This window comes from Coccinella septempunctata, chromosome 1 (assembly GCF_907165205.1).
Source record: "Coccinella septempunctata chromosome 1, icCocSept1.1, whole genome shotgun sequence".
NCBI lineage: Eukaryota > Metazoa > Arthropoda > Insecta > Coleoptera > Coccinellidae > Coccinella > Coccinella septempunctata.
The window spans coordinates 56,704,408-56,720,997 of NC_058189.1; the positions used below are offsets into that span (position 1 = coordinate 56,704,408).

General features: G+C 34.3%; 3 protein-coding genes across 8 annotated transcripts in view; 2 read left to right on the forward strand and 1 right to left on the reverse strand.

Annotated features, from left to right (window-relative positions):
• Positions 1 to 6,153, forward strand: part of LOC123309533 — a 155,035-nt gene extending 148,882 nt beyond the window's left edge. For all 6 annotated transcript variants that reach the window (XM_044892699.1, XM_044892704.1, XM_044892717.1 and 3 more), the window contains 3 exons: positions 963 to 1,107; positions 3,054 to 3,407; positions 5,822 to 6,153. In XM_044892699.1, coding sequence (XP_044748634.1) covers positions 963 to 1,107; positions 3,054 to 3,407; positions 5,822 to 5,829 — 507 coding nt within the window. In that variant the 3' untranslated portion in view covers positions 5,830 to 6,153. The remainder of the gene's footprint in view (positions 1 to 962; positions 1,108 to 3,053; positions 3,408 to 5,821) is intronic.
• A 4,197-nt stretch (positions 6,154 to 10,350) lies between these two features.
• Positions 10,351 to 12,399, reverse strand: LOC123314056 (40S ribosomal protein S5). Its single transcript, XM_044899169.1, has 5 exons — positions 12,300 to 12,399; positions 11,854 to 11,986; positions 11,106 to 11,327; positions 10,711 to 10,926; positions 10,351 to 10,470 (listed from the first exon to the last, which is right to left on the reverse strand). The coding sequence occupies exons 2-5, from the start codon at positions 11,977 to 11,979 to the stop codon at positions 10,402 to 10,404; spliced, it is 633 nt and encodes a 210-aa protein (XP_044755104.1). The 5' UTR covers positions 11,980 to 11,986; positions 12,300 to 12,399; the 3' UTR covers positions 10,351 to 10,401.
• Positions 12,400 to 12,843: 444 nt separating this feature from the next.
• LOC123314048 (nucleolar protein 58) lies at positions 12,844 to 15,368 on the forward strand. The gene is made up of 3 exons (XM_044899164.1): positions 12,844 to 13,017; positions 13,145 to 13,221; positions 13,645 to 15,368. The coding sequence occupies exons 1-3, from the start codon at positions 12,973 to 12,975 to the stop codon at positions 15,266 to 15,268; spliced, it is 1,746 nt and encodes a 581-aa protein (XP_044755099.1). The 5' UTR covers positions 12,844 to 12,972; the 3' UTR covers positions 15,269 to 15,368.
• Positions 15,369 to 16,590: the final 1,222 nt, after the last annotated feature.

Below are 16,590 nucleotides of genomic sequence, written 5' to 3' on the forward strand. Positions count from 1 at the left end.
TTTGTGGATCTTCATCCAAGTATATCTAATTGAAATCTGTCTTATATTCTCAGATCAAAGTTTATGTCTGCAAGACGACTGATTTATCTGTTTGAGTATTTAAGTTCATGAAATTATACAGGGTGAATCTTTGACTCGTACAAATATTTTAACAGTAGGTTCTTGAGATAAAAAAAACACTTTTTTTCTTTACTATTTTTTCCGAATCGTCTCTGTTTAAAAGATACAGGCTGTTGAAAAAACATAAAAAATTGTTATTTCTTGTTATATATCATAAACGGTTTCATATCGAATGAAATGAATTTCGGAATATAGTTATTGATTTATTTGATGAATCTTTTTCGAACACAAGATATCACCCATGTCTTCCAGTTTTCTCATTACCACCATTACGTACCATAAAAATTCCAAAAATTCAAGGAACCCAACTCTTCAAACTAAGTTGGATGCTATCTAATGAATATTTGAACGTTTTGTAAAATAAATTCTTCATATTTTATCATATAATGCGCCGTTTTCGAGAAATTTGATATTCAAAAATTAAAAAGCATCTGGGAAATTTGAAAAATTGGGACTTCGGCTGAATACAACTCTGTTTAAATGATCCACAGATTTAGCTAGTTATAGTAACTGTAAATGGTCTATTTGGAGTAAATGCGTTATCAGTTTCCTGTTTGCAACTTTGTTTGAAGGATCCACAGATTTAGCTAGTTATTCTAAAAGTAATTTTGTTTTTTCAGAGGTGGCACAGCTCATATTATGAAAACATAAAATGGCTATGTCTTTGTATCAGGGCCAAATCGGAAAAATGGTATAGGAAAAAAACGTTTGTTTTGACCTTAAGAGTCAACTATTAAAACTATTTGTACGAGTCAAAAACTCATCCTGTATAATGAATATGGAGATGATGTTATTTGAGCTTATGTGTTCAATGTTGAAAATTTGAGAATTAATTTTTTCAGGTATCGAAGAGAAGAGGATCTGTTCCCGTTACATTGCCTCTTGGAAGAACGGATGATAATCAGTCTCCTGCTGGCAGGGGATCAGTTGTCGTGAATTCCCAGTCTTTACGAAGAGGTTCAGTACCTGTTGAAATTGCTCATTATTGTAAGTGAAATTCAGCTTGTTATTGATAGATATTCATTCAAAGTCATCGAAATATTTACATGACTAATCGGTATGTACTAATCTGCTGATTTAGAAGGCTGGGTAGTCACTTTGAAACAATACCTATTCTCCGTTCACTTTTATTTTACCACTCGGTTGGCCATGGAATTTTGACACATTTCACTCTGTATAGTACGAAAATGTGGGGTTATGGAGCTTGTCAAAACATTTTTGAGTTTTAAATCATCGCTATGTTGTCCGTTCTACGTAAAAGTTTCTGTTATTACGTATTTTATCACAATTTATCTCTTCGGAAAATTTGTGACGAACATAATTTAGTTTATACAAACTGATTGAAGGCATACCAAATCCAGTTATTTGCACGGAAAATACAAGAGATCAGTATAATATCATAATATGCACTATCTTGAGGAGAGTCACTGTTCGTTATCTTCTTTGGCTAAAGTTTGAATACGTTACATCAATTGTAGATTTCAAAAATATTAACCTGAAGATGAAATGCATATGATGCAGTGGTTAGGAATGGGTATCTCCCGAAGGAATTTACAGATAATTACAAGAATGTTGAATTCTTTAACAAAAATCATCTTGCATCAATATAAGTAAAAGGAATTAAAGGAAGTTTCAAGTCAAGATGAACTTCACCTTTGAACAAAAATTTCACATGAATCAACAATTAACAGGACAACTGGCGCGTATTTGTTCATCTGTTCATCTTAATAAATTGATAATTAGGTATTTATTGGTACCTTAACACATTTACAATGTATAGAACAAGTCAAATAAAAAATAGAAAAATCAATTTTCGGGAACTTATTCTACGATGACATTCATCGAAAATCCTGTAGTAAACTTTCCGCATTAATTCACTCAAACATAAAATTCTCAAATACCACAATTTTTTTGGGTCTCCATTGGGAGACCTTCTTTCTATTGAGAAGGAAATTCTTTATCATCCTCTTCATTCACAATCTTTCTGATTGTGGAAATATTCAGCTGAAATATGAGTCGTTTAGATTCAGATGAAACATTAAATAAATTCACTTACTACATTGAATATGTTCGCTACCGTCTGACGTATTGTGGATTTTAGAATATTAGGGTATAACTATTTTAATGAGCTGACCTGAATTCTAAATAGCACTTTGTGAAACCCTGTCTCTTTTTTCAATCACTTTCGGCATTTTCGTAATAAAAATTGATATTAGTAGTGGCAACGGCGTTATGAAATTAACAACATTTCATGAGTGCCAACCTTTCTCAGTTCTAGTTACAAAAACTTGAGAAAATTATTTCATGGCCAACCGACTGCTAAAATAAAGGTGAATGGAGTATATGTCATCAATTGAAAATAGATAAAAGAAAAAGGAAACATTGAATCCAAAAAGTTAAATCATTTCAGCTCTATAATACAAAGGGGTTGATAAGGAAACCAACAACGACCTAATCATCCTCAGCAATAAAAGATCTATCCATTTCTGGCACAATATAAGTTAGGGTTGCCATTCAAAGATTCAAAAGCCACCCTCGTAGAAAGTGCATGCATGAAAACTTGCGTAATTTGAAATGCAATTTAACTTTTTCTAACATTTCTCAATAAAATAGTGAATACCGAAGATATGAATTTTTTGCTTTAATTTTTAATCACCCTTTATAAGATGGCTCCTGGAACAGTCGGTTCCTCTCATCAAGTTTTACCATATTTTCATCTTCAGTCTGTCCGAATTCTGCTCTGTTGGAAAAAATGGTTTTAAGGGAAATTTTCGGCTCAGTACCCAAGCGACTAACCTAAACTATGTTTCTTTATACAAAAACGTCGGTGAATGTCCCTTGGTATTGAAATAGGTGAAATGATTCAGTAAATCTTCAGCTACATACTAAATTTATTCAAGTGAAAATTTAACTAGTTTTTTTTCCTTTTCCAGACACTTTCGAAGATGCAATCGAGTCTGTGGTGAACATAACACCGGTAGAAACAAGTCGGACGTTTTGGCAGTACCAGCGCCGCGGCTCAGCACCGATGGATCTACCCCCCAAAGGTGGCGAGCACAAGGGTGAAATGACGCTCACCAGGCACACCAGCCTCAACGGGAAGGGGGGTAGACGCAAACGTCAGTTGTACAGGCGGAGCTCGGGCGGGCCCGAGACCGTCCTGCTGCCCGACCTCGGGTCGGAATCCTTCTCTCGTCTTCTACTCCGCAAACCTGAAAATCCTGACACGCTGCTGGTTCGGCGAAGGGGATCACTGCCAATTGAAGTCCTGACTGTTGGGCATTCCGGTAAGTGGCGGGAATGAAGGTCAACACTGATCGGATTTCAGTTTATAGATTGTCACCGATCTTATTGAGAGAACTTGACTCAATAAAGTAAATGCAAGGTTTTCGAATAGAAATTTTTTCCCTACTTTCGCAGCTTTTTTATGCATAATGTAGTATTTTTAGAGGGGCAGGCCTCTATTATAGGCTTGAGCAGCGCTCATATATCAGCTAAAGACTTTTCTGCATGTGTGACGAAAAACTGTTTTTTGCCTGCTAGAGAAAACTAATAGGAAAATACACTGCCAAAATATTGAAATGGGTATTTGAGAGATGAGAGAAAACTTATTTACACTTGAATCAAAGTTTGTACATACGAGGATGTATTGATATCTAGTTAGCCTAGACCAGTTCCATGCATAAAAAAATATTGCGTTACCATAGCAACGAGCAATAACTCATTAGAAGTATCAGTGTGAAATTGTGAAAATCGGAGTATCGAGCCATCATCAAGTACCTGTATTTTAAGGGTTAAGAGGAAAGCAGATTTTCGAAGATGTGCTTAATACCCTTGGTGATCAATGTTCTTCGTATGCGATCGTTAAAAATTGGACTGCAAGCTTCAAAAGAGGTAAATTGTCCATTGAAGATGATGACCGATCGGGAAGGCCAGTTTCTGTGTCAGTCCCGAAAATATCGATTCAGTTCATGACATGATTTTATCAGACCGTCGTATTGGGCTAAAACGGATATCTGAAGCACTGAATATGAGAAAAATTTTTGCAAAATGGATCCCCAAATGTTTGAATATTGACCAAAAGCGTGCAAGGGTAGAAGCATCGCGTTCGATCTGTGCTCGATTTGAAAACGATGTAAACTTCTTAAACCAAATTGTTACTATGGATGAGACTTGGGTGCATTTCTACGATCCAAAGCAACAATCGATGGAATGGCGAATGGCGACGCTCTGGTTCTGCAAGACTTAAGAAAAATTCTTGCTTCAGTATTTTGGGATTGCCACGGAGTAATCATGATTGATTTTTTGGATAAGGGTAGAACAATAGCCGGAGATTACTATTCGACATTACTGACCACTCTACGGAAAAAAATTTAAGAGAAAAGACGTGGAAAGCTATCCAAAGGTGTTTTGTTTTTCAGGACAACGCCCCTGCACACAGATCTCATGTTGCCATGCAAAAAATTCGTCATTTAGGGTTTGAATTACTAGAACACTCCCCTTATTTAACAGATTTGGCTCCATCCGAATATCATCTCTTTCCTCAACTGAAAAAAAGTTTAAAAGGTCGTAAATTTTCTTCCGACGAGGAGCTAATAAAAGCTGTGGAGGTCTGGTTTGCAGAGCAAGAAGAAACATTTTTTTTGAAAGGTCTAGAGACGTTGCAGGTTCGCTGTAATAAATGTATACAATTAAGAGGAGAATATGTTGAATAATGAAATATTTTGACATTGAAAGTGTGTTAGGTTCTATAGTATTCTTAAAATTTTTCAATATATCCTCGTATCATGTAGACAGGCGTATGTATGTACATACACACAAAATATGGCCCTAATGACACTTAAAGGCTTAATTAAAAGAAATTACAAGAAACTCTTTTCTCGTGGATCAATTGCGTTCAGAAACATGCCACCTTGATTAATTAACGTGTTGGTTAAAGAAAGGTTTAACTCAACAAGAAATTGCTAACCGTTTCTGGGTTTCGCAAAGTGTAGAGCATGGAATAATTATATAGTACTAGTGGAATTGCTGCATATATTCATGAGGGTAGAAGAACAAGATCTACAACCGTCGCACAACATCGGCTAATACTACACGTTTACGTTAACTACATGACGAAATCCATTCTTCACAGCATCCTGAATCATTGGCTCATGCCGGCAAGCTACCGGTACGATAGTTTCAAACTATCGTAATAGGTTGCATAACTTCTATTCAATTTGAGGGCTAGGGATTAGCGACGTGTAAAATATCGTGGGGTTCTCTAAGTTGAGAACTGAAACATTCTAGATGGAGATCCCGCCTTTTCACAGATGATTTTATGTTTCGTCTGTATGAGTCTGATCTGCGATTGTTAGTTGATTTGGCAAGAACAGGGTCAACGGTTAATTGAATATTTCATGTCCCCAACATCTCTTTTCGATGGTGGCTCAGGTTTCGTTTTGGGAGGAATTTATTTTAATGGGCGCATAGATCTTATTATCCTCATTACGCAACCATGACAGCAGTTAGGTATCGTGAAAAAATTTAAATGATCAAAAATGAAAATGAAACTGACCCCTTAAAATCTAGAATCTAAAATAGCGTAGTGAAACAAATTTCGAAATAATATTCAGTGTGCATCAAATACAGGCTTGAAACGTTAGCATTATCTTTTATAACTATTCAAAATAAACGGCAAGTAACTATTTTTTTCTTTTAGTGTTTTGACGATTGCCCCTATGAGAAACAGAGCTTTGGACACGACCGTCCAACAAGCAATAAGGACCAACACTGACTGACATCCATCTTCACTAGATAGCTCATTATTTATTATTATCATTAAGAATAAGCCAAATAATCATGAATGTTCTAGTTGTCACTGTAATTGTTGAAATTTGTGTTGAAAAACAGTATGCAATTTGGATAGTTCTTCGTAGTGTAGTTAGAGAAATCATAAGTATGTTTATTTTACTTATGATGGCGCCCATGTTTGACTCAATACTTTGTATTGTATGTACAATTTATGAAGGTATTAAAATAATTGTAATTTTTTTTTTAGTGTTGTTGAGAATTTCGATAAGGTGCAATCTTCGATCAGGTAATTCATTGGCATTTCTTTTTTTCAAATGAAACGACTGTGAAAACCCCATTGTAGTATTATAATATTCTACTAGATAATACACTCACAAAAAAAAATCTGCCATCTCTGTATATAGTCTTTTGAATCATGAGAAACTTTGTTTCACCTATCACGCACATCTAATCAATTGATTTCAATTACAGACGTCTAAAAAGAAAGCCTGTTACATGAGAAATGCATTGTCACAGTCAAACTTCAAAATCACAACCCTAACAATAACTGTTTCTTGTTCGTTTCATTTTATAATATTTCTACATACGTGAGGACGTAAGAACAAATTTGACGAAGTAGTAGCTTAAAACATGAATGCCTTGGTGAGTCATATGCCAGCATTCTGATTTTATTACACTACGATAAAAACTCTTGAAGTTCTCTTTTTTCACCATGATATTCATTCTGCTTTTTTCGATTTTTAAAGAGTTGTGTTTTCAAGTACATATTTAAAAGGGGTGTGATGGAGGATTTTAAAAGTTGAAAAATGTTACTTCTTGAAAAATTAATTCCAGTTCAACGGTATACGTTCTTTTAGTTTTTCTCAAAATGAAAAAAATAATGATTGCAGTTTGAATATTTTTTTATTTGAACAATTTCGAGGAATTCGTAATTGAACTTATTGTACTCAATTCTATAGCAATTTCACATTGGATCCTTCATCACTTCCTAGACTTCACATCAAGAAATGTAGGCGCACATCTTCCATAGTTTTTGCTAAACAATATATTTAATAACAAAAACTACATTATCATGTTTAAGTGAAGTCACTGTGGTTCATTCTGAGCTGCGCTAGTGAGAAGACAATACAAATTGCCCAAATAGTAACTTGAAAAATTAATTCCAGTTCAACGGTATACGTTCTTTTAGTTTTTCTCAAAATGAAAAAAATAATGATTGCAGTTTGAATATTTTTTTATTTGAACAATTTCGAGGAATTCGTAATTGAACTTATTGTACTCAATTCTATAGCAATTTCACATTGGATCCTTCATCACTTCCTAGACTTCACATCAAGAAATGTAGGCGCACATCTTCCATAGTTTTTGCTAAACAATATATTTAATAACAAAAACTACATTATCATGTTTAAGTGAAGTCACTGTGGTTCATTCTGAGCTGCGCTAGTGAGAAGACAATACAAATTGCCCAAATAGTAACAACAGTTGTACTCTCCAGACCCATAAAAAAATAGAGCAAAGATACAAAAAACAGATATCCTAGTTTTTATTGGAGTGGGCTAGGACCTACACCACAACACAACTCTTGAAGTTTGTGGCATTGTAAAGTTATGTTACAGGCTTTCTCTATAGACGGCTTGCTTACATTAACAATCTTCAAGTGGGCCAAAGTTCACTTCATCATCGGACTATAAGATGAATGGAGAAACAGCTGATCCAATCTATGTTGTTTTTTCTATTTGCAAAATGATTAGGTTTTTCTTGTATTAAAAAGGACTATTTAAATACCTTTATTTCTATTGGAAGCAAATTTTTCTTCGAAAAGGCAAGTTGTTTATAATATGAATAAAAACCATGAATGTTTATCGTTTGTCTTTTAATCATTGGCATTTATTTGGTTGGGTAGACACCAAAAACTGATTTTTTCATATGGGTAGCTAATTTCATAATGTGGTTATTAATGATATTCAGAGATAATAGGATTTGTTAAGTGGATAGCCCAATTGTCCTCATCTTTTCTTGAAAACCAAATACCTATTGATTTCTTCTGTTTATTTAATTTTTTCTCTTTTTGTTATCTGATTTTATAGCCTCTAATTTGGTTACATCAGCTTTTCTGGATTCAAAAAAATCTAGCATGATACAGATATGCTATATCTTCTTGGTTTGAATTCTTGTGATTTTCAAAAATAAATAAAACTTTCCCAATGGCCTACACATTGCGTTTATTTTGGGCTTGAGTTGTTACAACGCGCTTTAATTTACTTATGTTGTGTAAATTCCTTTTTGAAAAATATTAGCTCATCTTTGGAGCATCGATTTTAAGGTAGGTATGCTTCAAGCTTTCTAAAATCATGTAGGGCTGCCAGTTTTTCAGAAATGAAAAGAGGAATTGTTCTGATATTTCTGAAGACACGTCAACTGCGAAGATCATCAGCGACAAACGAGACGGTCAACTGCCTCCTAAAAGTCACATCTAAGATGTCTAAAACTCTGGTGTATTCACTGATTCGATTTTGTTTTTAATTTCGTGGGGATATGGGATCAGTTTCGTTTTTTCCCACTGTAGGCAGCGGTGTTTAGAATTTGAGAGTACAGTGACTTTATATTCCATAGTAGGGAATACTCCTTCTGACGAAAATGATGTATTTTTTATGAAATATCTTTGAAACGCCACATTTTGAAATAGCCATTTCAACCGGTTCCCAAAAAAAATTATTTTAAGCACTTGAAAATGAGTTTTTAAAGTTTTAAGCGTTTTGTGAGAATTGCACAAGCTGGCAACATCGACTGAAATATGCCTTGATAATAAAGGAAAACAAATGCATTATCTTGATGAGATAGACAAAGATGGCTGTCTATGAAGTCTGCGACGAACGAGGAAGGTCGCTAAATTTTATGGGATTTTTATGGCCGGTTGCAGTTGAACATAGAAATACCAAACGAAAAGAAGTCCGACTTCCGTACTAAATTTATTGACACTGTTTGTAATCTATGATTTCTAGGCATTACAACAGCGCTGCTTCAAAATCGCACCGACGGAAATCGGAACTACTGCTCTACGGCATCGGTCGTAGGTGGCTGGCCAAAACCTATTCATTCGATTTGAAATTTCGAACCCCAGTAGACTTTGCGTCGTCTTACTTGTAATTCACAAATGAAACTATTTCATTCATTTGCAACAAAACTAAAGATACTACATTAGGTACAGATAAATCGATGACAAATTTGTTGATTGAAAAATGAATCGTGATTTTTTTTCAACTATTGAATTGTAGGTACAGAAACAATTAAAATGAAATGAAATTACCCACCGTGGAACTAAAAAGGTATACCACCTAATAAAACGACTGCATTGCAGGGGGTGTTGTAAAAGTATTCAAGTACAAATTATTGGAAAATAAAATAAGAGCAGTTTAGGAAAGAGCGGAATTTTTATTAAACCTTAAACCATATCTCTAAGGAGTTGTTCTGCAGAAAATGATATTGGTCAGGAATATAATGACATAACTATTACAGTAAACCAGAAATGAATTATAGTATTCTTGTAATTGCTCCTGTTAACTTGATATTCGAAGTCTTCTCTTCTTTAAACCATCTGTTTCTTCTGGTAAACCATTTTCGAGAAAAATTTGTTGAAGGAATGTTGAGTTTTCAAATACTGAAGAACTTATACTTTCTTCAGCCATCGGTGAGCCGACAAATTCCAAGCTTCATGATTACAGAAACATAATTATCAAAAAACCAATCACTTACCACTAAAGCAAGAAACGGAACTAGAAGAACGTATATGATTCCCACTAGTCAAACAAACTATTGAAAAAATAAGAACATTTCTTGGAAAAACTTCGCCAAAATAAATCTGTCATCAGAACAATATTTCATAGATTGAAAATCTATGTAGGATTTCTATCAAAGATATTATTTTTGATTTCTATAGTAACACGACTCGACTCTAGCGCCCCAAAGTAATCGCACCGGCTGAAGGGCGAACTAAAGCGGTTGCATTTCTGCCTAAGTAAGTTGGAAGGGGTTGCAGTTGAAGCTCACCAGTAAGTACGCGCCTATAGATCAACAGCTGTTATTTTATAAACAAGCTGATCGGACATTGTTCTTTTCATTCTTGTATGCGCTGTTGCCAAATCGTAAACTCCGCACAAAGCGATTTAAATTTTAAAACCCCATATTTGAAGGATGATTTTGAATAGTTTCCGAGGTGAATTTGAAAAAATCATGAATGAAACTCATAATTATTCAGTTCAAACTTGCATATGCAGTGATAACCCAAATTGAGGAGAATTCCCCGTTACGACAATAGTCGCTTTCGACCGTTAATGAGAGACATTTGTTTACGTTCGAGTGTGGTGCTGAAGCGTTTTGTTTTGGTTTCAAACAAACATAGGTTTGAAGCACAGGTATAATTGATATATAAAACAGTTTTTGGAATAACAACATTTTATTCCTTACATTATCATACAGATAAAAAAATTAACGGTTAGATTTGGCTACTCTTTCTAATTCATCTTTCTTTTTGATGGCATAGGAATTCGACGATCCCTGAAAAAAATATACACAATGAAATTCAATTTCCTGATTAATGAATGGAATAATATATTCAAACAGATAAATGTAGTATACCACACTTTGTGATACAAAGAATAGCATCAGGATACCACAAAATAAGCACAGTACACAGAATTATGTAGTCGTAAAGCGAAGCTGCCACGTAAATATATATACTAGACAGAATTAGAAAGGACAACTTGGCAATAAACAAAAAAACATAACGAAGATTACCTTTGCAGCATTGATCAATTCGTCGGCTAGGCATTCGCCAATTGTTTTGATATTTCTGAATGCAGCTTCTCTTGCACCTGTGCAGAGTAACCACAAAGCCTGGTTCACTCGTCTCAAAGGAGACACGTCAACTGCTTGTCTTCTAACTGTACCAGCTCTACCAATACGAGTGGAATCTTCCCTTGGTCCAGAGTTGATGATGGCAGAAACCAGAACCTGAAAAAACAAACATTTAATGAATTGAAAGAGAAAATTATTTACATACATTCAGTAATAGTGATTTCAGATTTTAAAAATTCAACAAGTATACTTTCTGTCAAGAGGTGTCAGAAATTTGATAATTCATCCATCATGTAAATAAAACTTGTAGATTCATTAGTCAGATGATATTTTACCTGTAATGGATTTTCACCAGTTAAGAGATGAATAATCTCAAATGAGTGTTTCACTATCCTAACAGCCATCAATTTCTTTCCATTATTTCTGCCATGCATCATGAGTGAATTTGTCAACCTTTCAACAATAGGGCATTGTGCTTTCCTAAAACGTTTAGCAGCATACCTTCCAGCCGAATGAGGAAGATATTTGGCATTTTTTTCCTTCACAGCAATGTAATCCTGAACAACAAAATTAGCAATTCAGAAGTGAATGTCACTGATTAATTGGGGAAATTATAAATATGTAATCAGATTCAAGATGTGATTATCACCAAAGACATTGTCTGAAGAGGTGTCAGAAAATTAAACAATCATCATACAGGAAAAACACAGAAATAAAAGTTAATATCAAAGGAGTAACCCCATAGGCAAAAATTCATTTCCTTGACTTTAACCCTCTAATGCCCAAGTTTTTTTTCCTTTTTTATAATTATTTCCGTAAAGTTTCAAATTAGCTTATGTAATCTACATCTTTTTTTCGCAAATATTTAACTGATTTACATTAACACCTGTTCTCACAAAATGAACCTATACTGAAGGCGGACATGGGCAGAATAATTTTGTATCCACTTAAATGCAACCAGTCTCAAGGCGGACTTGGCTATTAGAGGGTTAAATCATTTTTATTGAATGGAATTTCAGAAGAGTTCACTTTAAAAGCCCTTGTTTTCTAGTTCTATCATACTATAAGTGAAGAAAAACTTACCTGCAATGAGATATCATTGACTTGGACGTCTTCGCAATTCCATCTTCCAAATAACTTGATCTCAGGTAGTTCCGCAATTTGTAGACCTCCTACGTTACCTTGTACATCATCGAATTCATCAGCCATTTTTACCCTTTGAACAAAAACTATCAAGTAAAATGCATAACTTCTGAAGAATAATGTTCAGCATAAAATTAAATCAGACTGAGTTTTCACCAATAATCTATTCTGCCAAGAGGTGTCAGAAATTAATGTATTTCATCATAGCAGTTTGAATTTAGTATAGTTCCAATAGTATGTTAAACACGTGCTTTAGATTATGAAAGCATGAGTTAGCAACCGAACATAGGAAATATTGAAGCAATATTTATCTCAATTTATGATAATAATTTTACTTAAGATATTATATGCTTCCTATACCTAAAAATAATAATAAAAATACTTACGGTTACGTTTACACCACCATAAGCATTAACTTGAAAGGAGGCTGTCAAAACCGCCATTATTAGACAGGCCAAATCTTCGGAGAAGCAGAGGCCATCGACCGAGACATAGATTAATAGATTATAATTTTGAAAACTACTACTTCATTTACTTGTCAGTTCTCGTGGATGGACTTGGTTACATGCTAAAGAAATAAATAAAAGAAATAATAAAAGAGAAAAAAATTACACATTTCGTATGAATTATCAGCATTAGAGGGTAGAGTATAGATACAGAGATCAAGCTCGGTTTTAGTTGTATTTCGAGCACTGTCAATATATTTTGTATTGTTATATTGTATCTTTCAAGCATTCAATAATCGCAAAAAACACATTATAGACAATTGGTACAGATACTCAAACATTCGTGGGCTATTGGTTTATCATCATCAATTATTTTAATCCTTGAACATACTTTGGAAATATTGCCTCCAGGACACGAACTCAAAGAAAAAGATCGTCTTCTTTGAAAAAGGAACAATTTTCTGTGGATTGTAGAGGTTATGTTTATGCATGTTGCAAAACGTGCTCTCGGCTTGGAATGCGTGGTTGTGGCGTGTGTTATTTTAAGTTATTTGATTGTTGGAAAGATTTTAATTCATATATTTGATTTCCATTAGTAGTTATTCAAAACAAAATGTTTGCGTTATTTGAAAGTCCGGCCGGATACGCATTATTTAAGGTAAGATATTCTTATATTAATTTCCGGGGTAACGTTTGCTTTGGTACTATAGGTACTAATATTGACTTTAATTATACATTATTTAACTATCTTTGAAGTTTTATTAATTCTTTATTATATTCTGCAGCTGACTGATGAAAAGAAAATTGAAAAAGCCGAAAATATTCATTTGGATTTCGAAACTCCAGAGAAAGCAAATAAACTGTAAGTATTCTAAGGGTAATGAGAAGTGAAATTAATGTCTGTGAGTTATGATAAGTAAAGTAGTTTACGGCATGCAGACAATTATTGAATTCGATAATTGTCTGCATGCCGTAAACCTTTTTATCTAATGGTATTGTTGTAGTTTATCGTTCATTATGAGTTTTCTTGTATACTGATGATAATCTAAATTGAAGAACTAATGTAAAGCATCTGACTTTCTCATATATAATACTTTCATAGATTTTTTTCATGATAAACAAGGATGATTTCTTTAGGCGTCTATTTCATTTTCAATCTGCAATCCTCAAAATCTGGTCATTATATTATACCAACCTCCAAAATACGGAAGAAACTTTGTTATTGTTCAATGAGAAAAATGTAACAGAATTATAATTATTGATTCTAATGTTTTCACTTTTTCAGGTTGAAATTGAAGCATTTTGAAAAGTTCAATGATACCACAGAAGCTTTAGCCTCGACAACTGCCAGTGTTGAGGGTAAAATATCCAAAACTCTTAAAAAGGTATTGAAGAATTTTATTGATAAAAATGAACAAAACGTTCTACTCATTGGCGATTCCAAATTAGGAAGTGCCATAAAAGATAAATTTGAAATTCAGTGTTTGTCAAACAATGCTATACAAGAATTGATGAGATGTATAAGATCTCAGGTGGAAAGTTTGATTTCTGGTTTGAGCAAGAAGGAATTAACTGCAATGTCCCTAGGATTGGCTCATTCATTGTCTAGGTATAAACTGAAATTTTCCCCAGACAAAGTTGATACCATGATTGTTCAAGCAGTAAGTTTGTTAGATGACATAGATAAAGATCTTAATAACAACTATATGAGGGTTAAAGAATGGTATGGATGGCATTTTCCAGAACTATCTACAATAATCACTGACAATTTAACTTATGTCAAGGCTGTTACTGTTATTGGAACAAGAGATAATGCGGCTACTTCAGATTTATCAGATATCTTACCCGAAGATATTGAAGAGAAAATAAGACAGGCTGCAGAAATCTCAATGGGTAGTGAAATAGCACAAGATGATATATTGAACATCCAGAATTTATGTGAGCAAATAGTTGAAATGGCTAATCACAGAGATCAATTGAATAAATATTTAGAGAGTAGAATGATGGCTATGGCTCCCAATCTGTCAGTTTTGGTTGGTGAATTAGTTGGAGCCAGATTGATTTCCCACTCTGGATCCTTGATTAACTTGGCAAAACAACCTGCCTCTACCATTCAAATTCTTGGAGCAGAAAAGGCTCTATTCAGAGCATTGAAGACTAAAAAAGACACTCCTAAGTATGGATTGATCTACCACACGGCCCTTGTTGGAAAATCAAGTACGAAGAATAAAGGCAAGATATCCAGAATGTTAGCTGCAAAAGCTGCTCTAGCTATTCGTGTGGATGCACTAGGTGAAGATGGCATCGTTGATTTAGGTGCAGAACACAAAGCAAAATTGGAATATCGCCTTCGCATTCTGGAAGAGGGTAATATAAGAAGAATAAGTGGTACTGGAAAGGCCCAAGCGAAATTTGAAAAATATCATGGTGTTAGTCAAGTTGTACAATATCAATCAGCAGCTGATTCAACATTACCATCGTCTAGTAAAAGAAAGTTTTCTGATGCATTCAATACAACACAAGAAGATGATGAAGACATTAAACCTGACATGGTAAAGAAGGAGCCTACGAATTTGGATCAACAAGTAGAAGAAACTCCTAAGCAGAAGAAGAAGAAGAGGAAAGAAAATCTTGAGGAAATGCAAGCAGAAGAAAGCCCCAAGAAAAAAGTAAAACAAGAGAAGGTTGAAGAATCAAATGAAAATCAAACTGATGAAACCCCTAAGGAGAAGAAGAAAAAGAAGAAGAAGCAGGAAACTGATGTTGAAACTCAACCAGAAGAACCTGAAACTACTGGTGAAAGTAAGAAAAAGAAGAAGAAGCAGGTAACTGACACCTCACTAATTGAAGAAAATAGTGATGCTATCACTAAGAAGAAGAAAAAGAAGCAAGTTGAAAAAGATGATTGAATTATTCTACTATCTTTCGATGAAATCTGTTGATAACTTTTCCCCAATGTAAATTATATCAGCCCCATATTTTCAAATAAATATTTCTTTAGAGAATTAATTGATTATTTGGTTCTATTAGTACTAAAATGGTAATTTTGTCAAGTTCTGTACAATGACCTCAACTAATCGACAACTGGATGTAGCTGCTTGAAAACTCACTGTCGCAAAGCCACTTTTATTAGAGAGAAGTATTCAGGTTAGGTGTTAGGTTTGACTTACTTTATGGCTTGATGAGGTGGAGGTGACGCAGCGTGAGTTTTTGTAAAATATAGAAAAGAACAAGACCGCGAAAATTGATCGTGATGGTGACTTGATGCAGAACTACGTACAGCGCAGGAAAAAGCTGCGTTACTATTTGCGCCCTGCCTTATTCTTTTTCGAGATTTCACAACGTGATTTCTAAGAAAGTGTAAAATCAGTCATATTTCTGAGGTGAATATGAATCTCAAATCAATAAAATATGTTTTTTTGGTCCTTTTGGATGGAGGAAAACCTTCCCTGAACGGAAAGTGACAGCATGCTCATATTGCTGAAGCTAGAAGTAATAGTGTTTATTTATGGAAGTAATAATCTGAGGGAAACGCGTTCCCCAATTTTCCAGTTCTTTGGAAGAAAGGTGGTAAACAGAAACAACCTTTCTCTATGGTGGTAAATAGAAGTTCTTGGAAATGTAAAACACAGAACACTAATGTAAAATAAACAGCAGAACTTTAGTTCAATGTAAACAGCACGAATTTGCAACGCTAGTGCTGCGTGAAAATCTGGCAGCAGCTGGCATTTTTTCCTATTTCCCCTTAGGGGGGTGTAAAGGTTGTATATGGAGTGAAATTAAAGATGATTTATAAATTAATGGAAACAACAATTCCGAAGGAATTGTCGTTCCAATAGTGTGAGTTAGTCATGAACTATCATAGGAAATCCCAGAGAATTCGAAAAATTCAAGTACAACTGTATACTGTACTGACGAGGGAAAATGATCCCGAAACCGGTCTACAGTTGCACTTGAATTTTTCGAATTCTCTGGGATTTCCTATGATAGTTCATGACTAACTCACACTATTGGAACGACAATTCCTTCGGAATTGTTGTTTCCATTAATTTATCATTCTTCCGATGCGCCCGGTTAGGCGCTTGGAGTACACTATACAGTACTCTTTCTTTTTGTATTAAAGATGATTTGTTTGCTTTTTGTTGTTATGGTGGTTTTATGCCGTAGATAGAGGAAGAATTCCAAAAATAATCATAAGAACTCTCTCGGACTTCTGCTAGATTTATAACAC